Source organism: Phoca vitulina, unplaced genomic scaffold (assembly GCF_004348235.1).
Source record: "Phoca vitulina isolate PV1807 unplaced genomic scaffold, GSC_HSeal_1.0 scaffold22, whole genome shotgun sequence".
Lineage (NCBI taxonomy): Eukaryota > Metazoa > Chordata > Mammalia > Carnivora > Phocidae > Phoca > Phoca vitulina.
In genome coordinates, this window is record NW_022589725.1 from 37451429 (window position 1) to 37474924 (window position 23496).

The 23496-nt window shown below is 39.0% G+C and overlaps 1 protein-coding gene across 1 annotated transcript in view; it reads right to left on the reverse strand.

Moving 5' to 3' along the window:
- Positions 1-23496, reverse strand: part of AFF3 (AF4/FMR2 family member 3) — a 523317-nt gene that overhangs the window by 197009 nt on the left and 302812 nt on the right. Inside the window, exon 8 of the mRNA XM_032420156.1 lies at positions 3078-3158. Within this exon, the coding sequence (XP_032276047.1) occupies positions 3078-3158 (81 nt within the window). The remainder of the gene's footprint in view (positions 1-3077; positions 3159-23496) is intronic.

A 23496-nucleotide genomic window follows, 5' to 3' on the forward strand; every position in this document is an offset into this window, starting at 1 on the left:
TACCTCCACTTGTCTGCATGAGTTGCTCCTTCTCTACCTTCAGCTCAAGAGTCACCTCCCCAGGAGGGTCTTTCTTAAGCTCTCTACTTAAAATTCATCCATCCCCATTCACCATCAACATTCATTATCTTCTCTCCTGATTTATGTTTCTTCAGTATACATCATGATCTAACATGTCATATATTTTACTGCTACACATCCTGTTTTTCCCCACTTGGAAAATATAAGTCCACCAAAAAAAAAATCTCCCGGGACAAAAGGAGTTCAGTAAATAAATATGTAACACCTGGTAGCATTCCTTTTCGGTTCTCTTGGGTATATATACCTAGAAGTGGAATTGCTGGGTCATATGATAACCTGATGTTTAACCTTTTGAGGAACTGTTAAACTGTCTTTCAAAGAGGCCGCACCATTTTGGATCCTACCAGCAACTGATAGCAGGGTTCCAATTTCTCAATATTCTTGTCAACACTGGTTATTGTTTGTCTTTGATTTGATTTGATTTGATTTGATTTATTTATTTATTTTTATTTGAGAGAGAGAGAATGAGAGAGAGAGCACATGAGAGGGGGGAGGGTCAGAGGGAGAAGCAGACTCCCTGCTGAGCAGGGAGCCCGATGCGGGACTCGATCCAGGGACTCCAGGATCATGACCTGAGCCGAAGGCAGTCGCTTAACCAACTGAGCCACCCAGGCGCCCTGTTTGTCTTTGATTTTAGCCATTTAAGTAGGTGTGAAGAAGTATCTCCTTGTGGTTTTGATTTGGAACTCTAATGATTAACAATGGTGATAGGGTCTTCTCATATACGTATCAGGCATTTGTAGACCTTCTTGGGAGAAATGTCTATTTAAATCCTTTGCCAATTCTTTTTTTTTTTTTTAAAGATTTTATTTATTTATTTGACAGAGAGAGACACAGTGAGAGAGGGAACACAAGCAAGGGGGAGTGGGAGAGGGAGAAGCAGGCCTCCCGCGGAGCAGAGAGCCCGATATGGGACTCGATCCCAGGACCCTGGGACCATGACCTGAGCCGAAGGCCGTTCCTCAACAACTGAGCCACCCAGGCGCCCTCCTTTGCCCATTCTTAAAATGAGTTATCTTTTTATTGTTGGGTTGTAAGAGTTCTTGATATATTGTGTCACTACCTGTTTCAGTAAATAAAATTTTATCTGAACCTAGTCACATTTATTCATTTAGGTAAATTATTTACAAACTGATCCTTTACAGAAAAAGCTTGTTGACATCTGATTTAAAAATGAGTTATTGGTCAAGAATTAGATAAATATACTGAAAAAAAGAGGCTGGACAGTCCTGAAACAAATCCATGTATTTACGAGAAATTCAAATGTTGATTTAGGTGGTATTTCAAACTAGTGGGGGGAACATGGACTAATCAGTTGATAGTGTTAACAATAATTTACTAACTGCTGAAAAGAATAAAGCTAGAAACCTTTGTCACACCATCTACAAAAAATTGTTTTAAAACCCCCAAATCAAACTATAAAAAATGATAATAAAATAGAGAACATTGTTAGAATGTTGGAGCAGGAAAAATCATTTTTCTCTGACATAAAAATTAAACACTTTGCTAGTATAAAAGGTACATAAATAAGGTAGCAAGAAAATAGTTGCATCATATATAACAGACAAATGAATAAGATAAGGAGTTTGTACAAATCATTTTTTTTTTAAGTGGTAATGGATATGAATGTGCAATTTGTAAAGGAAAAATAGTCAATGCTCAAACTCAGAAGTAATTAGAGAAATGCAAATTAAAACAATGGGATATCAATTTTTCACCCACACTACAGACACAATGATATAAAGCCAGATAATGTTAAACACTGGCAAAGATGCATAAAGAAGTACTGTTGAAACACAGTCAAGGCTAACTATGGTTTCTCATGCCTCCAGTACCTATCCTCTTCTAGGTATCTATTCTAGAGACTTTCAATAAGAGGCATACAAAAAGGCATTTATAAATAATATTGGTTGTAATAGTGTTTGTGATAACAAACCATAACCAATCTCAGTGTCCATCAAAAGGAGCTTGACTAAATAAACTACAACAAATTCATACCACAAAATATTTTGCTGCAATTAAGAAGAATGAAGAACATCTCTATATATTTACTTGGAAAGATCTCCAAATACACTTTGTTAAGGGAAATAAAAATCAGCTTAGAATGAAATTTACCACTGTGATATTATAATGAATTGTTATTTTAATAATTCACTTTAAAAGGTTGCAGTGTTAATATTTAGCAATAATATGTATTCATGGTATCTGAAAAAAATCAACTTTTAGAAGAAATATTTTTAGAACTATACCATCTAAGAGTTTTTAAAAAATCTTAGATGAAACATATGAATGTGTATGTATATCATGCACAGGGAAGATGAGTGGAATGTTATTCACCAAACTCTTGAAAGTAAATTCTGGGTAGGGAAATAAAACTTGGATGCGGGTACCGGACACTTTCATATTTTGCTCTTTCTATCGACATAATTTCATCCTTATGAATATGGAGTTATATATTAGTTGTATGGTTAAAAATCATAAAATAAAACCTATTAGACTCATGTATAATTTAAATATATTGTGGCTGATTTTTTGAGTGTGTGCTTGTCCTTAGAAAATGGAAATTTGTTTTTTAAAGTCCTAGAAAATATTTTAAGGTTTATAAAAGATACTGAAGAGGAATTATATACTACATGTCCTCAATTCTAAGACATTGATTTTAAGATACATCATTAATTTAATAACAGCTTTTCAGGAAAAAAAAGAAAATCACACTGAATATATAAGATGATTGTATGATGCATTTCAACTTCACAAATTTTTTTAGATAAAATGACAATTATAATATGCATTACATTTTGCCAAAAGTAGGGAAGTGGAAGCTTAATTTTCTCCCTTTGATGAATAAATACATGCTTGCAAATTGTTGAAAATCAGCCATATGCCTCTGGTAGGAATATTTACAGAGGGATAAACAATCACAGGAAAACCCACTATCCACTAAAAAATCTCTGTGTGAGTAAAGCATACTGCTCCTGAGTGTTACAAGATCTCACCTTATTTGGAAATGGAAATTTGCTTGGTTCCACTTTGCCAGGTGCTGGAATAGCAGAAAGTGGTGGGAGCCAGGTCATCTCCTAAATGGTGGGAAAAAACGAACAGCATTGTAATACAGGGAGTATTTAAAGTCAGTAGCTATCTGAGCCTGCCTTAATAACACTGGGAAGGGATTGGAATGAAGAGATGAATAAAGAATGAAAGGGATTTTTTAAAAAAGGATGTGAGATCCTCTTTCATGATTTCTTTTCCTAATTTTACCAATTCTTGGTTTCATGGCTATCCCCATGCTCCCTTTATATCATAAAAAGATCTGCAAGGCTGTCCTATTTTCATTTCGTTTAAGCTCCAGAGTAAAGGGACAACCTAGTAGTAAAAGTTCTATGGAAAATGCTGAACAAAGGGGGCTGCTTCTCTTGGACTCAATCCCACAAAATTTCACAGGGTGTTTCTGTAGAAATGTACAAAGTACTTCTGACTTTAGGGTCATTATGAGAGGAGTCTTTATTTTATTAGAAACAAGTATTAGGATGAGTTTCCAATAAGCCCCACACATCACTTTGGTCTTCATAAAAATCTCCTTCATGGAGAAGTAAAAAAAAAATCACACGTATGAAATAGAGAGAAAGAGAGAGGGAGGGAGGGAGGGAGGGAAATAAGTGTCTTATTTTTATAACACAGTATTAAGAATACAACTTCAGCTCAACACACAATCATCTGTCATATGCTTTCTGACATACACTTTCACTAAACTGTGAGATGGGGCAGCGGTGTTTATCCACTTGCTGTTTTCTTCTTCGGTTCCATCTCCTGGAAGTTACCTGCATTCACTAAATGATTGTACAATTAAATTGAATCAATCAATTTCTGATTACCGGGAAACTTACTTGGGAGTTTACAGATAGGTTTTGAACCCTATTTTCTTTTTTTAATTTCCTTCCTCTTTCAAACCTAAGCAAGCATAGAAGCAGTAGTTGATCCACTTTAAGAAAAGTGAGAAATTCTTTTTAGGTGAAGACATTTTCTCACCTCCCTTGGGGAAAAGGGATTCTGTCAGGTTTTTAAGTCAAAGAAATTCTTGAGGGTGGTCTTGTGCCTTTTTTGGGGGTAACTCTCCTCCTTCAGCACCTTGGATAGTGCAGACCCACACAGACAGCAGAAAGAGAGGTCAAACCCACCCTGGAAGGATTTACTGACTCTATTATCATCTCTCACCCACCATCACACCTGTGCCTTGGTGGGTTAAGCTCATAGGCATTTGAGATGTCCCTTCTCCATTCTGCTGTTACAGAGGTCCCGCCAATGGAAAGCAAAGGAAGATCCAGTGACCTTCTTCTATATCCCTCTCTCCTCTTACCTCTGCTCCCCAAGTATCTGCCCATTCTATCCTGTATCTATCCCTGTTGTCTCTTTTGAGGAGGTTGTTAAGCACGACTGCCGAGTTTGTGTCCAGGAACAGAGTAGGTGCTCAGTATATTTTTGAATAAATGCCAAATAGAACAGTATCTCTGCAATGTCTCTACCATCCTAATCACACCTTCATTACTTTTAACCTAAATTACTTTAATAGCTTTCTGATTGGTTCTCTTTCTTTTGTTATTATTAATCCATCCACTACACTCCTGCCAACTCAATTTTCCTAGACTGCAGATGCAGATAAAAAGCTTCACGGCTCCAAAATCTTCACATACCATTATATACATAATACGATGATGACCATGACCATGCTGTCTCCTGTTGTGCTTTACAGTTTTCAGAGTACTTCCATACAAGTTTTTAAATTTACACTCAACCTTTAATACTACTACACCCATACTGCAGGTGAGGGAGTCAAAGCTCAAAGAGATGAACTGATTTGCCCAAATTCACTCAACTCATAAATGTCACCACTGAAATTTGCACAACTATCTCATACTTCCAGCCCAGTATTTGTCTTTCACTCCACTGCATCTGCTCTCAAAGATCTCAGCATAGTATTCAAGACCTTCTACAAGGTCTCGGTTTTCAGTCTTGTGCCCTTTTGTTAGTCTACACCCGCACTAAGTATAAGGAAAACTACAGTCTCTGTTTTCACTTACACTATGCCCTTTGTGTGTGAATGCCCTATTCTCATATGCTTTTTGGATTTCTATCCATTCATGAAGGCTCATCTCAAATATCATCTATGTCTTGAGGCCTTTGCTGATTCCCCTTCTATCCCAATATGATATGACAATTTCCTTCTCATGCTCCTCCAATGCACTTATTTTTCTCTCTCATAGTAACTGTTAGATTCTTTTTTGTGTTAAGTTTTATGAGTATATACCTCAATCTGCACTCAACCATTTCTCCCTCTTCCAATACCCTTCTCCCAAAATAGAATAGAAATCACACTTAGGAATCTCAACAATCTCTTTCAATAACATTCAGATCTATTAAATATAATCCTGTAAAGAAGGACTGAAAATTTCTTCAGAGAGGGATACTGCCTACTTATCTTTGTGTAGACTGAAGCACATTACACACTAAGCACTCAAAATTAACTCACTGAATTGAACTGAATGCCCATATTTCAATGCAAAATTGCTCAGTAACTTGATTTTAATTCTAGCTAAGTATTTCCATGTGACTTTTCCACCTAGTGAATTCTGCTAAATATATGAAGGAATGGTAAAGACAACAGGGTTGCTTAAAACATTTAAATCTTTAGAATTTCCAAAAACATAAGAATTCTTTACACAAACTATTTAAATGTATACTTTAAAAATCAATGTGCAATGGTTTTTTTAAGATTGATTATCCATTATATAAAAATTCTTCATTAGGGTTAGATGGGAAAATTATGAGCAAATAGTTTGTTTCTACTTCCTCTTCTGTCACTTACTAGCTCAGTGAGCTTAGGTAAATCACATCTTCAGTAAACTGTAGTGATTTCAAACCACAGACTTAGGAACCAATCAAATCTCAGCTTGTGGTATTTTAGAACCAGAGGAAATAGAGAAGTTAACATTCTCAAAGTGAAGATTAAATGAGATAATACATATAAAGAGCATAGCATGATTCCCTTATGTTTAATCATTCAATAAAAGACAGTACTGATTAATATCAAACTGAGTTTCAGAATTCTTATCTCTAAAATGAGAAATAGAATTTCTCTCTGAGCTTTAGATATTGGGAAACTGAGATGAGAGGATATATGGGAAAGTGTTGTTGTTTTTTTTTTTAAAGATTTTATTTATTTATTTTTGAGAGAGAGAGAGAGAGAACACGAGCAGGGGGGAGGGGAGGGACAGAGGGAGAAGCAGACTCCCCTCTGAGCTGGGAGCCCAATGCAGAACTCGATCCCAGGACCCTGGGATCATGACCTAAGCCAAAGGCAGATGCTTAACTGACTGAGCCACCCAGGTGCCCTGGGAAAGTGTTTTTATAAAAAAATGAAGCATTATGCAAGTTTAACCTGTAATTAAGCTAGTAATTATTAATACAAACTATATATATAGTATTAAAACATAAAGTTATTTAAAATGATTATTAGGATCCCTAAGTATGATTTGTACTTTACACTGGAGAAAATGTCCCTAAGCTTTCTCATGGGAACAGAGCCTTGACATAATAATAGTGAGATAAGATTTGGTTAAAAAAAAGTGCTTAATTTGTACCTTATTTCTAGTAGTTTAAAATGTAAAAAAAGGTAAAATTTTTCATAACTGCTAAAATTTCACTTAGTTTATCTCACAACATTCTCTTCACAGGAAAAGATTCCTGCCCATTGCCAGGTGTGTCCACTGCTCCCCACCCCCGTTCATGCTCCTGACCTCCCTTGCCTCAACTAGCCCTTCATCACTGCGTTGCTCCTCTTTCCCCCACTTGGCTGTCTGGTAGCCACTTCCCAGATTAGAGATAAGACAGGATGAAAATATAATATAAAGCCAATTACTCCAGGGTTTAGGGAGCTACCTTCTGATCTTCTAAAGTCCCTTGCCACTTCTTTGATCTGCCTGCCTTTGTTCCTTTTTGATTTCTTATTCCTTAGGAATGAGGTCACACCCTATTCCTCAACACTAAGAGGGCCCCAGTTTTGAGCTTGGGTTCCTTAGCCAACTGGTAGGATTCAGAATCAGACGTATCTATCTTAACATAGCCTCATCAGTCCCATCTCTCTAAGCAGATGTCTAGTTACCCAAGGGACATATTTCAGGGTGTCTTCTTATTTCTTAGATAAGCTTAAAATGCCAAGTCTCTTTATAGTAAATACACTCACTTTTCTGCTAAATGAAGGAACAGATGGTTGAATGATAACAGTATAGAATACTGCATTTCATTAACTGTCCAACTTTTCTCTATCCTCCGTATACTGGTTCTCAGAAGGCCATGGGACACATGGGCCAGTTCCATTTTCATGTCTATTGCGCAGCAAGATTGACCCTGAGTCCCAGGAATCCAGAGCTTCAAGGTGAGCAGACTTTCATGTACTCATTTTGCACAAACCTCTCCCCTCCATGTAGCTACCCACTTACTCTGGTATCAACTGCATCAGCCTGTCCTAGGACAGATGGTGGAGGTTTGGGTATCCATTCATTACACAGTGTGCCTCTTTGTTATTCAAGGTGAGAAGAAACACAAATTGAATTTTAGCCTGAAATCTTAAGAGTTCAAAATGTTTATATTGTAGTATAAAGATCTGCAAAGTATATTTAGTTTGAAAATAGAGTAAATTAGAAAAATTCTGAACATTTAAATTTTCCTATTAAAATCAGCAAATAGAGAAATACTTTCCCTGGTCTCTCTTCCTATCTACTGTCTCCCCACTACAATCTATTTTGATCACTGTCAACGAAGTGTTTTATTTAAAATAGTTACTATGCTGCACTTGCTCAAAAGCTTCCAGGGACTCTGGTCCAAGCATTCAAGATGCTCTGTCATATGGTGCTATCAAGAAACACTGCAGTGTTACTGCTTGTTACTTTTCTATACGGTCCTCCCCTCCTCCCTTCCAGATGGGCTTACTTCTTGTCCTGCCCTGTGTTTTCCTGTCCCGACATTTTCTGCTTTTCCTTTCATGTTATTCCAACTTCACTTACCTCTTCCTTCTTTTTTTTTTTTTTTTTTTTAAAGATTTATTTATTTGAGACAGAGAGCAGGGGGAAGAGGGGCAAAGGGAGAGGGAGAGAGAGAATCTCAAGCAGACTCCCTGCTGAGCAGGGAGCCCAACACGGGGCTCTATTTCAGGACCCTGAGATCAGGACCTGAGCCAAAATCAAGAGTTGGATCCTTAATGAATCAGCCACCCAGGCGCCCCTTACCTTTACCTTCTTTCTCATCCCTCATCTCCTAATGAAGGTCACTGACCTTAGCAAGCACCACACCCTCCACTCTCTATTACACATGATCTGTGTCCCTTATTTCACATTTCCATGTTACCTGGGGCTGTGAGTTTACCTTTCATGTGTTACCACTATCAGACTATACATTTTTTAACTCCTATTAGATTATAACCTCTTTTAGGGAAGGGATTGTGCCTTTGAAACTCTCTTGTAACTCTCTAGAGGCCTAGCACAATGGATAAAATAATAGGAATTCATTTAACGTCTCTGGGATTCACTTTTCTCTCCTTTTCAAATGATGGCACAAATAAGCTATACTTGTCCTACCAAATACTATGATGGTTGCCAGAATCAGGAGAGACTGAATTTCTTCTTTCTCTTTCAGCAATGTTTCAACATCTGCTGCCAACTCCGAGGTCTGCTAAAAGGGGGTGTCTGTCCCCACAGGCCTGGCAAATGACCACAGCTAACTCCAGAATTCTTTGTGCTCTGAAACTCACTCTTTTCCAAATAAAACATTGGATTAATTCTGTAACTTGGGAATAAAAATATAAAATGCCAAAGTCGATTTTTATATGTGGCAGTGGCTGCGGCAGATCAGAGCATTATTTTGTTTTCAGTTTCCATATCAGAATAATCCCTCAGCTTTTCAGCTCTTTCACACATATTATTCATGTTATGACACTCTTATCAGATGAGTGCTGCCAACAACAGAACACTGTAATTTTTATTACACTGCATATCCTTTAAATGCGGGTAGCTAACAAGAGCACTGTGTCTGGTGAAGGAAACAGGCCCATACCTGGGAGTCAGAGCACCAGCCCTCGAGTAAGAAAAACCGGGAGAAGCACACTCATTCCTCCCTGATGGGGCTAGGGAGTGCATTCTAATTGTCAGTCCATCCCCGGGCTTTAAACAGACTCCAGGGTCAGACTTGAAGGCTGGGCAGATTTGGGCTCTGAACAAGCAGGTCTAAGTTGCCCCCTAAATCAACAAAAACTCAAGAACATCCTCATTTTGTTACTATAATAGAAGGACCTAGAGTTTGCAAAATAATAGTAAATATAGTGTATTCATGTCCATTAAGAATAACAACAATCATTATTTTGATGGAAACACTATTCATGGAAAGCTTTTAGAAAAACAGTGGCTGCTGAAAAAATACCTTCTGTTTTTTTATAGTACAGCTTAGGCTGCTAAAATTACAAGTAAGCAAATAACCAATAAAAATGTCTAATTGCAGCATTACCAAAAATCATAGTGAAAACTTGTTTCTTTATATTAAAAACCCAGGAATATGTCCAATTTGAACTAAAATCGGCCTGAGAAGGAGATTCCCAGGAGCCATATATGTATTTTCTGGTCTCATACATGTCCCCTGGGTGGCAGAATCTCAGATTGGAACACTAACTAATCTCAGCCAGTGCTTTTTAACTTAAGGCTATCGCCCGGCTCTCAATGAGGTTAATCATCAATGGATAAAATGAAGGGTGCTCCACATAGGTAAAGATTAATGGAATCAATTCGAGAAACAGTTTTCAATTTAGCTGTATTAGATTAACAGTATGACCCCATGGGCTTATGGTGGGAAGAAGGCAAGCATTGGGGACGGAAAAGCACAAAAGTAAGCCTTCAAACTGGAAATTCCAAGGGGGCACGAAGCCTGTGCATCACCCTTTCTTCTTGGGCCATCAGATTTTCAGTTCTCTGAGGCCACATAGTGTCTGGCCTTTCCTTATTTCCTTCACATGTAAAAAGTGATTGCTCATAAGGAAATCCATCCTGTGCACTACAGACCCATTTCATCTCCCTGACTTCAGCATCCCTGCAAACTCTGGACTCTCCAATGAAAGGATAAGAGCTCAGACTGAAGCCAAGATACAAATGCAAGTCCAAAAAATTATTGCATGCTAGATCCCTTCATTTTAGACTTTTCTGAGGATTTCCTGTTCTAGATGCAGCTTTGCTGTTTTCCAGTTTTCTTTTGGGGCAGGAAGATGGATGTGAACTGTCTTATTCTCTTGTCCCTCTGTGTTAAGTGCATTCTGTTTTATCTATTTACTTGGGGCCTTCTGGAACAGTAAGAACCATACATTTTTATAATTCATTTTTAGATTCACATGCTACATTAAATATTGTGTATATACATATAAAATACATAAGTATTATATATATATATAGTACTCACCAATAAGCTTAGAATCTAGTGTGGGAAATTTATAAGCAAATAGGCAATTATGACAACAGAATAACTAACATGTACTCATTCATTCATTCATTCATTCACTCTTCACCTGGCTTTCAATATTCATTTTTCCCCCTAGGCTTAAAAACATCATAATTCCTATTCTTTAATTGTGGATTGTTTCTAGAACTGAACATTGTGTTAAATGCTAAAAGTAGTAAAATCTGGGGCGCCTGCGTGGCTCAGGCGGTTAAGCATCTGCCTTCGGTTCAGGTCATGATCTCAGGGTCCTGGGACAGAGCCCCGCATCGGGCTCCCTTCTCAACGCAGAGTCTGCTTCTTCCTTTCCCTCTGCTCCCCCCAACCTCCACTCATGTGCGCTCTCTCTCTTTCTTTCTCAGATAAATAAAAAATCTTTTTAAAAAAAAGTAGTAAAATCTACTTCGGGTCCTCAGAATTTAAAGAAGAGGTTTTTGATGTCGAGTGTACAGCTGCAGGAACTTAATGACTCTTGTTAAACCCAGGTGACAACTTCACCCCCGAGTTCCTGATGCAACACACAGACACCTGCCAGTTTCCTGCGCTCTTAAGAACCTTGTGCTCCTGTTGAGAAGCACTGATTAGTCTAATTTTAAAAGATGCTTTATAAAAAATAAAGCATTTGGGGGCAGTAAGAGGATTTCCCAAATTCTGAATGTGGGGCTGGTATTTTCCTGTGTCGTTTCTAAGAATAAGTCATACTAAGTCTAGGTTTATAAGAACTGAGCCAAATTCTTGACCAGCTCATGAGAAAGGTCATGTTATTTATGATACCACTGTCACCTTACTTTTGATCTACATAACACCTTTTCGTGATAGCACAAGCACTAGAAATAAGCCCTCCTAATAGACGTATAGATTGTAATTAATCTCGGAACCAGCTGTGGTTTGCAACAATCAAACGGCTCTTTCATATGTATCTAAGGGTAGAGAAGGTATTATTTGGGACAGAGAGGAAGACTATGGGAGCCAGAAGGGAAAGAGGGTGAATTACATTCTTGGCCATGTTTTCCTCTTACCATGTTCCCGAACCCCCTTCCACAGACAGATAACCAGACATGTGCTTTAGACAAAACCCATCTCTCGATTACAGAGAAGCAGAATCGTGGAACAGAACAGGTTTGGAGTCAACATTTGAGAAACCACATGTCATCTTGGCCCTGCTGTGAACCGGCAGAATGACCCTGGGCCAGTTTGCTTTTCTGATTATTGATGTCCTCATCTGTAAATTGGTGTTAATCACCCTATCTTGCAGGATTACTAAAAAAAAGCGTTGGTGACAAAGTACCTAGCACAGCGGCCGTTACAAAGTAGGTACTCCACAGAAGGTGATTACGGCCATATCACTACCTTTATAGTTAGTGTTGGCAGCTTTTGGCTTGGACTTTGGGAAGAGACGGGGATGACTACAGGAGAAGACATTTATGAGTTTGTTTTTTTATCTATTTCACTCCGTTAATTATTTAATATTTAACTGGTTAATTATTCATAGTCAAATAGAAGGCATAATGAAAGTGTGCTTATTAAACAATAATTTGCTTCCCTCACTCCCTTTGCCACTAGGGTACCATGTGCACAGAGGGGAGGGGGTGCTGTCGCATCGTCTGGTATTTTTCTTAAATGGGACAATTACTAGTAAGCAGAATGCATTCTCTTTCCAAAAGCCGGTTTGGGGTTCTAAAGAGTTTAGAAGCTTTGTCTTTATGCCTACAGACTACCCCTGAGGCAACAGTTGGGGCAGTTAAGCTGGTACACTGGCCTGAGAGCTCTTCTAAGATGACCTGAAGGAGCCAATGGGGAAAGGTGAATATAGGGGTGGAAAGCGACTGGGTCACGGGGGCAGGAGCCAGCCTGGAGGCAGGGCACAGAGCAAGGCAGGCAGCCTGGACAAGAAGAAACCCTGAGAGCCACTGGGGCTGAGATTAAAAAGTCCCTGGTACAGAAGGATGTCTGGTTCCCCAGAGGGAAGGCAGGTCTCAGCAGCTGCGCTGCCCTTAGCGCAACCTTGCTGATGGGGTACATCTTTCTCCCTTTCAAGCCCTTTCCCAGCTAAGTTCCCTTCCACCACGCAGGTTTCTATGAACTTCACTCAAGTATTTCCTCTCAGTTTGAGAGGTGATTTATAAATCACTGAGTGGCACTGCCCTAGTCTAGCAGGGATGTCTCCTCGTCTTAGGGATGAATGTAAAAGGCAGGATGCCGTTACAGAAGACAGGAAATGTCTACTGAAGTTTTCCAGATACAGACTGCCAAATCCAGAGGAGGAAGGAAAGCTGGTGAGCCCGGGAGAAACCATCTTTTTTGTTTTCTTTTTCTTTTTTTTTAAGATTTTATTTATTTATTTGACAGAGAGACACAGCGAGAGAGGGAACACAAGCAGGGGGAGTGGGAGAGAGAGAAGCAGGCTTCCCGCGGAGCAGGGAGCCCGATGCGGGGCTCGATCCCAGGACCCTGGGATCATGACCTGAGCCGAAGACAGACGCTTAACGACTGAGTCACCCAGGCGCCCCTTTGTTTTCTTTTTAAACCATGAGGTTAAAATATCCTTAAAATGGAGAAGCAAAAGATCAAAATATTTCCCCTCAGAAGTTCATAGGCCTGCGAGAAAAGAGAAGTTAGGGCCAAAATGAAAACAGGATGATAAACACTTTTATTAGAAGAAAAGCAACAAAAAGACTGGGTTAGTAGAGCCTGGTAAAGCGCTTACCCCTCAGGAAAAGATATTCCTTGAGAGCACAGAAATGGAGATAAAAGAGGAAGGCACCAAATTAATGATGTCTAAGGAAGATAAGACCCTGAACTCAGATGCTGTGTCTTTAAGTGGGGAAAGAAAAGAACTTAAGGAAATGAGGAAGCAAAGATGATCTTGCAGACATCTCCATGGGGAGAAAGTGAGAAGGAAGGTTCCAACTAGGCAAAAGCAAATGGACAATCTACAAATTTGAGACAGATGTTTCTATTCCTTGATCCTTGCTGACAACACCAGACACAGTTTCCTGTCTTGAGAAGGGGTCTGCAATCATGCTGAATAGTTTATGCCTTAGTTCGACCAATCAATTCAGTTTCTACTAGTGCATCCAGATGTCCATCGAACTGAACTCATTTTTGAGCATCCACTATGTGGTGCAACACTATGTCCTGGGGATACAACACAGAATACAACAGACATGGAACTGTGAGTACCCGTGGGACAGACAAGCAATACACGGTGAACAATGTAAATACAACACATCCATATTCCTCGTGGTTGCCATGTTTTTGTTTCTGGTTTTATTTCTCATGGAGCCACCCCAGCCATCAACGCCCATCCTGGCCTTAACGGATGCTGGTTGAGTAATCGTATTCCTCATAGTTGCTCCATTGGACTCATGTGTCTAAGGAGTTTGGCAAAAAAGAAGCCTAAGTTGCTGTGTCAGACATCCAAGGGCCTACCTTGTGGAAAAAACATTACAGGTGGCTTATGGAGACAAGCAGCCATGATTAGAGTCCACTGGTTAAAGCTGCCAGGAAGAGTTTGGTTTTTATAAACTTTCTAACAATTTCTGACAATATTCCATAGGTGCTTTGTGCTAAGCACTGTTTTAGGTGGTGGAAACACAGCTGCAAATATGGTCCCTGTCCTCATGGATGCTACATTCTGGTAAAAGTGAGATAAACAGTAAACATGTATACAACTTTATGCAGCATTATATAACATAACACAATGCAGTTTAAGTTAGCATGATATAATATGATATAACATAAGAACCATTAAAACTGTAGTGGTAAGTTGGTCATTTCTTAAAATGGTGAGCTGCTTATCATGGAAGCATCTGAGATCGTAACAGCAAAAGGTCTCTAGGAATCCAAAGTCTGGAGTACCCACTTCCTTCTAACTTTGGTGGGTCATCATGGGCGGGAACTGAGGCAACCCCTGCCCTCCCTGTTTGTCTCTATTTGTGATTCAGTGAAGTTCTTAACTGCACATGTATTCTCTGTTAGGCTAAGGACACACGATTTCACTTTAATTTTTAATTTAATTGAAAAATTATCTTCACTGCATCTTTCTGCTTACATAAATAATATATGCTTCTTGTTAAAAAGTTAAACATTGCAAAAATACAAAATGCAGGAAAGTGAAAGCCACCCAGGATCCTAACACCTACGGATAATGCCCAGAGTGAACAGTTTTAAGCACCAGGTACTTATCCAATTTTTATATATATATATACTAACATGGGGATTATACATGTATTTTTAATGAGGTCATACTGTTTGGTGACTTGATCTTTTTCATTTTTCATTTCTTCTTTCCCAACACAACATATAAATGTATCTTCTTTCGAGAGGCTACACAGACAATCCACTGCCTGGAAGTATCATAGTTTATTTATTCTGCCTGGAAGTATTATAGCTTATTTAATCAAGTGACAGAGAGTTGATTTGTTGCCTTTTTTTTTTTCATGACTATAAACCACGCTTTGGCAAAAATCCTTGTACATTGATCTTTTCATGGTTGTATATTTCTTCCAGAGTATAAATTCCTTGTACAGAATTTCTAGGTCAAATGGCATAAATATTTTAAATGCTAATATATTGTCAAATTGTTCTCCAAAAATGGTCTATTAATTTACATATCCTATAATGGTATATGAAAGTCCCTGTTTCTAAACACCTTTATTAATACTCTTTTTAAAAGTCATATTTGCAGTGGCTTCTAGACCAAGATGGCAACATAGGAGGCTATTGAATCTCCCTCCTTTCATGGACACACTGAATATACAACTACACATGGAGCAATCTCCTCTGAGAGAAAACCAGGAACTAGATGAGCAAATCCTACATATCAGGTGACAGACAAAATATACACATTGAAACAGGTAGAAAAGGCTGAATGAGACTCATGCTATAAATCCCATCCTTAGCACAGCATATAATTGGGAGGGAACCCCCAAGTCCCAGCTTCTCTCTGAGGAGGAGAGGGTCTGGATCACAAGTCTAGCACCCCAAATTTGAAGGCTGCCACCCGAGGAATGGGCCCCCAAATCCCCTAGCTCCGATAGCCCACAGGGCTTGCATTCATGAGTCCCACAGGATTATAGGAAACAAAGAAGCAGTCATTAAAGGATGCAGGAGCATTTGTGTCTATACACCTGGGCACAGTGCAGAGGTGGCAGGCAAAAATGCCCATCTCCCAGTTTCTCCCTGGAAGGAGTAAGAGTATATACTCTTTCCCTGTGAGAGGGACAGGCTTCTGATCAACATGCATCTAAATGCTAACTATAATCCTCCCTTTTGGGACACTGAGAAGTCTTGGCACACTCTCAACTACTGGGAGCCACTAATAGCAAAAATGGCAGCTTGGACAATCACAAATGTTTGAGAAGTAACCAGGAGCTTGAGCTGGGCTGATTGACGGGATTCATCTCCTATACAAGACCAGTCTGTCAAGCCAGGCAGAGGTGGCTGTTTTAACTAATGTGCAGAAAAAAAAACATAGAACATCTCAGAAATGAAGAAACAGGGAAATACGTTCCAAACAAAAGAACAAGATAAATCTCCAGAAACCAATCTTAATGAAATGGAGAGAAGTGATTTACCCAATAGAATGTTCAGAGTAATGTTCATAACGATGCTCACTGAGGTCAGGAAATCAATTTATGAACAAAGAATCTCAACAAAGAGACAGAAAATATTAAATATATGAAAAAAATCAGAGAGCTAAAGAATGTAATAACTGAATTGGAAAAAAAAATCAGAGGGATTCAACAGCAGACTAAATCAAGAGGGAAAAAAGTCAGTGAACTAGATGACAAGGCAGTGGAATTCATCTACTAAAAGGTGCAAAAAGAAATAAAAAAGAGTAAGGGACTTCTTGGACACTATTACATGTACCAATATACATTATGGGGGTCCCAGAGGAGAAAAAGAGAGAAATGGGCAGAAAACTTACTCAAATAAGTACTGTAAACCTCCCTAAACTGAAAAAGGAAACAGACACCCAGATCCAGGAATGCCAGAAAGTACCAAAGAAGATGAAGCCAAGGAAAGTCATGCTGATGCACATTATAATTATATTGTCAAAACCTAAAGACAAAGATAGAACCTTAAAAGCAGCAAGAAAACTTGTTACATACAAGGGAAATACCATAATATTTCAAGTTTTTTTTTTTTTTTTCAGCAGAAACCTTGCGGGTCAGAGGGGAGTCGGATGACATATTCAAAGTGCTGCCAGAGAAAAACAACCTGCCACCTGAGAATACTCTACCTGACAAAGTCCTTCTATCATCATTAGACCAGCCTTTCAAGAAATGTTAAAGGAAGTTCTTCAAGCTTAAGGGATGCTTATTAGTAACATAAAAATAAATGAAAGTATAAAACTCACTGGTTAAGGTAAATATGTAGTTAAATTCAGAAAACTCTAATATTATAGTGGTGGTACATAAATTACTTATAACTCTAGTATAAAGGTTAAAAGACAAAAGTATTAAAAAACTACAACAATTTGTTAACAAATGCACAATATAAAAAGATGTAAACTGGAAAAGAGAATGTAAGACCCGATACTATAAAACTCCTAGAAGAAAACACAGGGTTTAGGCTCCTTGACATTAGTCTTTGCAGTGATCTCTCATTTTTGACACAAAAAGCAAAGGCAGTAAAAGCAAAAATAAACAAGTGAGACTCCATCAAACTGAAAGCTTCTACACAGCAAAGGAAACATCAACAAAATGAAAAGACAACTTCTGGCATAGGAGACCTGCAAACCACATATCTGGTTAATATCCAAAATATACAAGGAACTCATCAACCCAAAAGCAAAAACCAAATAATCCAAAGATCTGAATAGACATTTCTCAAAGAAGACATACAGATGGACAACTGGTACATGAAAAGGAGTGCAGCATTATTAATCATCAGAGAAACAAGAGTCAAACCACAATCAACTATCACCTCACATCTCTGAGGATATCTATTGTAAAAAAGACAAGAGATGACAAACACTGGCAAGGATGTAGAGAAGAGGGAACCCTTGTGCACTGTTGGTGAGAATGTAAACTGGTACAGCTACTAAGGAAAACAGTATGGAGGTTCCTCAAGAAATTAAATTGTAACTACTACATGATCTAATAATCCCACATCTGGGTATATATCTAAAGGAGACAAAATCATTACCTCAAATAAATATTTGTATTCTCATGTTCACTGCAGCATTATTCATAATAGCCAAAGAATGGAAACAACCTAAGTGTCCATTGATGGATGAATGGAAAAAGAAATTGTGGTTTGTATATACAATGGAATATTATTCAGCCTTAAAAAGAGAAAAATCTTGCCTTTTGTGACAACATAGATGGACCTTGAGGAAATTATGCTAAATAAAATATGCCAAACAGAGAAAGACAAATACTATATGGCATTACTATAGGTGGAATCTAAAACAAAACAAAACAAAAGTTGAATTCACAGAAACAGAGAGTAGAATGGTGGTTGTTTGGGGCTGGGGTAGGGGGAAAACAAGTAGAGGTTGGTAAAAGGGTACCAACTTTCACTATTTATAAGATAAATGAAGTCTGAGATCCAAATGTATAGTTGCTAATAATGTACTGTAAATACTGTATCATATAACTGAAATTTGCTGAGAATAGAACTTTAAAAAAGGTAAATATGTGAGTTGATGGAAGTGTTAATTAACTTCATGGTGGAAATCTTTTCATAATGTATATGTATATCTCATCATCATGCTGGACTCTTCAAATATACTACAAATTTGTCAATTATACCTCAATAAACAATCATTTTTTACCTCACTTCCAATTTTATAGGAAAAAAATGCTTGAACTGTTGCTTTAATTGCATCTCTAATTATTAGTATAGCATATTTATTAGGTGTTGTCTTTTCCTAGTCCTGAAATACCTCTTTATATCCTTGCCCATTTTGACATCAGAGTATATATTTTTCATACTGTTGCTTAAAAATCCCTTTGGGTATTTTGGAAATTAGCTCTGTCTCATCTGTCAGGTTGTCACATAAATACATTTTCCAATCACATATCTATGGAAAGAATCCCTGAAGTAAAAATGCATGAGAAAACTTGGAAGGAAAAACAACTCTTGAGAACAAAAGGTGAACAATACAAATTTTATCTTTGAAAAGTATTCAATATAATCATCAAAGTATGTGGCAATTTTATTGTATAGCAGCAAATTTGTCTAAATGTTGAAACCTGATTGCAAAAAAATATTTGTTGTAATAAAAGCCTAAAAAGAACAGGATAGTAACATTCCAGTTGAACCAATGGATGTCTGAGTGAGTATGTGTGTGTGCAGGGGTGTGTGTCAGCGGGTGGGTGTGTGTTTAAGTTTGTGTGTGATTGTTGGCTATACGATGGGTATGAGGGATCTCACCAGGGTGATGAAATCTAAAACTATATAATGGTGATGGTTGCACAATTCTAAATTTACCATGAATCACTGAATTGCACACTAGAAATGGGTTCGTTTTTTGACATGTAAACTATGTCTCAATAAAGTCATAAAAGAGAGAGTTAGAGAGTGCAGATTAGAGAAGAATAGCAGTAGTGAGAAGATAAGGACCCTTTTGACTTAGGGAAGGAGCCACAGAGGAGTAGCAGGTTTCTGACGGAGGGTCGGAACCCACGTAAACGTGGCCCTGAAGGTCCTGGGAGTGAGGAACCTGGCTTGAAGAAGGCAGCATGGAGGGTGGTGCTGGGTGGTAGTGAGTGCTCTGGCACAGAGAGAGACGAACCTGGAATAGGTAACAAGCACCCAGATCATGGAAGCCTATAATGGAGCAATTCAGCCGGTGAAGAGATCTAAGCCCGGATGTCACGACAGGAGTGGTTCTGACAAGAAAGAAGGTTGGCGCTAATGGGATGCATCGAGAAATTGTTAGAGACGCAAAATCCCAACTAAACATTTTAAAATGTTACTTGTTTAAAGCGTATTTATCTTTTAAAACTTTATGCTTCAGAGCCCACAGAGGCAAAGAGAACAACACTGTATAAAGAGGTAGAGAAAAAGCCCTGGACTCAGAATGAGGAGACACTGAGGCCAGTCCCAGAGCCATAGGGAACCATGGAACTAGGGGAGAGCACTTGGCCCAGAGAAGTTATCTGCTCAAGGCCACCAAGTCATTCTGTGGTGACTTAGAATGTGAAACTAGGGCTTCTGCATCCTTCAATTTCCCTTCAGTTTGTAAAGTAATGATAAGATCATTTAACTGGGGTTTGGTGAGAAGAAATAAGATAGTGTATTTGATATTATTTCATAAATACGCTACTTGATGTAGAACAAGTAGCATCCACAGTATTTTTTTTTTTTTAATTTTATTTATTTATTTGAGAGAGTGTGAGCGAGAGAGAGAGGGCACAAGCAGGGGCGGGGAGGGGCACAGGGAGAGGGAGAAGCAGACTCCCCACTGAGGAGGGAGCCCAAAGCTGAGTTCGATCCCAGGACCCTGAGATCATGACCTGAGCCAAACGCAGATGCTTAACCGACCAATCCACCCAGGCGCCCCATCATTAGCAGTATTTCTTAAGTGTAAATGTAATCTATACACTATTCTAGCATTATCGGTTCTCTTAATGTTTCTTACTCGACCCTGGTCCCCTCTTTCCTACCTCTGCTGCACCAAAAATAAACCAGAAGTGGGACAAGAGAGAAAAAAGGGAAGGGGAAGGAGAAAGCAGAGACCAGAACTATGTGAAGTGGGCAGGTGAAGGCAAGTATACTAGGAATCAGGACACCTTGCTCTATCCTTGACCAGGATGTATGCTTGACTTTGCTGGACCTTTCATTTCTCATCTGTGAATACTGTTAAGAAGAAATGAAATAATCAAAGAGTTTTTGAAAGGAAGGAGTTAGATGGAGCCTATCCCTAAAGAGCAACTGTGTACACACATAGCAAGATTCTTGCTGGAAGTTTACACAGAAATTGCCCGGCTACATTCAGCTCTTCTGAATGATAGAAATGGAAAGTATTTACTCTGGAAACCTGTTTTCAATACACAGCCAAGGTCTTAATGTTCTCAGATTCTCTGGCATTTGCCTCTTCCCTCTTCTTGTTATTTCTTTTGTATCTCTTCAGGATGATGTGGTGACAATTTTTTAAAAACAATTTATTTTGATCAGCGTCAAGGCATGTGCTTAAGCCAAGCATCATTTTTACTTCAGAGTTAAACAATCATGCTCTAATTCTCAAATTGCTTCCCCACCCTGGGGAACTTCATGTCCAAGTCTCTGACATGTAATTCTAGAACCATCTATCATGAAATGTAGTTGAGCACAAGGAAGTTAGGGCAACTGCAGCTAGGGGAAAGGTCATTAATCCTGATGCCACATTAATCTTCCCTAAACACCTTTTCTATCATGCCACCTGCGTCCCTAAGAGTCTGCTCAATTGAGAGGGTCCCTGACTCCCCATTAGAGCAGTTCCAACTTCTCAGTCCTGTCTTAGGCCCTGACTGCCTGTGACATGTCCAGCACGTCCCTCCTAGGAGTGTTCATTTAGGCAAGCCAGGTTACCCTGGCCACTCATAGTAAGGAGGCTCTGTGCATCTCAACTGCAGGTCTTTGCTAGTGTTCGCCCATCTGCCTTCACTTCCCTGTCCACATCCCTACCCTTCCATTCCATATCAGTTCATGACTAACTAAGGAGAGCTGTTTTGAATCAAAACCCAAGTAAGGATGTTGGTTCCTCCCGGTTCATCAAGAAGGAAGTAGTTCTAGGAATGCCTGAGAGATGACAACATTATAATGAGTACTTAACTTCCCAAAACGACTTTTTAAAGGACAGTGAGTGATACCTTTGAATGCATTAAAAATACCCCACATATGAATATTTCTTTTAAAGATGAACCTAGCAACTAAGCACGTAGTAGGAACTAAATCAACACTCACTAACCTAATCTTATTAACAGTTGTAGTTTGGTTCTGTGCAAATATGACTTTAGAATAAATTTGGTGCTTTAAAAATACCAAGTTTCTATAGTAGAACAACAAAACAACACAACAGTATCAAACACACGAAAAGCCATGGCTACCTCTTGGGAGGAAGGAAAGTGTGGGGAACTTTTAAATTATAATTCTCAAAGGGGTTTCATATTACACGGAGAAAAAAAGGAATGTACTAGATGTTTCTGGAGTTCTTTATAATTGTATCTTTTTGGCTCCAAACAAAGAACCAGCAGCAGAGTCAGGATTATTTTGGACAAATTTCAAGAAATTAAAACAAAGGTTAAAAAAAAAGAAGAACAGAGGTCAGTCTGTTTACCTAGTACAGACAGATGGTTGTATTTATGTAGTTAGACTAGTAATGCAGAAAGACTTCCAAAGTTCCATGAAGCACATTTGCCAAGAGAATGCTTCAGGTTGGCAGAAGGTAGAAACCCTGTATTGGGTAAATATTTAGCAACATTGGTGAATTTTAACACTAATATCTCATTTGCAGTGGAATATGCTTTATGGTCTGAAATCTCTTTCCCCATTCTGTTTTATAAGTGATGATAAAAATCAAAACATAATCACCTGTCGAGGATGAATCCTGCACCTGTGAAACTATATTTCAAACAAGCCAGCTTCCTAATTACAATGGAGAGGGAACTGGCACAAGGAAGCACACTTTTTCCACCATTCCTGCAGTGGGCTGCAGGCTCTCAGACGAAGGGCTGTTGGTACAACTGCTAAAATCATCTTTCCTTACTCCTGTCTGCACAACAAATAGCTTTGTCTGGGGCTCAGTGGTAGACTCCAGCCAAAATGAGAGGGCTCAGCTTTGAGGCATCTAACAGCAGCCCTACCTAAGGTAGAAACCAGAGCACCAGGAGTGTCTTGATCATGGTCTACAGAAGTCAGGGGAGAGCCGGCTGGTGCAGGGCACTGAGATGAGCATGGCAAGGGGCATGGTAAGTGGGAACCACGGGCTCTGCTGTAAGGGAGCTTACAGTATGATGGGAAGGCGGGAATCTACAAACACACATATACAGAAGCAATACAGTCCCTGGGCATATGTGGCAAGCTCCAAATGTAGGATGGGCAGTGATGCTTGGAACTGAGCAAGGGAGCAGTGCTCTCTGTGAGCTGGCGTGTTCAGCGCTCCATGAAGGAGGTGAGCAGTGAGCAAGCCAGTAACAGAAGGTGAGACCTGGCTAATCCCAGGAATAGGCTGATGGGGAACTTGAGCAGCGGTGAAGGGATGTATGGAAGTCAGCGGGGCTCAAGAGGACAGCAGAGGAGAATAATGAGCACGGTCTCCATAGGGCCTTGAATGCCAGATTGTGCCATGGAGGGTGGGTGGGTGATGGTAGGTTATGAGGGTTTGAACATGGAGGGTCAGACATACCGGGTGCTGTTTTGGGCAGAGCAACTTGGCAATCCTGCGCCAGACAGTTTGGATGGGGGACAGTGGGAGAGAGAGAAGGAAGCCTTCTAGAAGAAAAAGCTTTTTAAAACAGTTGAGAAATAGAATTATAATACGCTAGGAATGAGGAGGTGATGGGCTCAGGAAAAATCAGATGTTTTAGCATCAGAGTTCAGAACTGCTTTTAGAGGACACAAAGTCTGCAGGGCCAACTTCTGACCTTAGAGCAGGTTTCTTCAAAGGCAGTTTTTTTTTTTTAATTAATTTATTTTTTAAATTTTATTATGTTATGTTAATCACCATACATTACATCATTAGTTTCTGATGTAGTGTTCCATGATTCATTGTTTGCGTATAACACCCAGTGCTCCATGCAGAACGTGCCCTCTTTAATACCCATCACAGACCTGTACCTCAAAGGCAGTTTTTTTTTTAAATTTTTTTATTGTTATGTTAATCCCCATACATTACATCATTAGTTTTAGATATAGTGTTCCATGATTCATTGTTTGTGCATAACACCCAGTGCT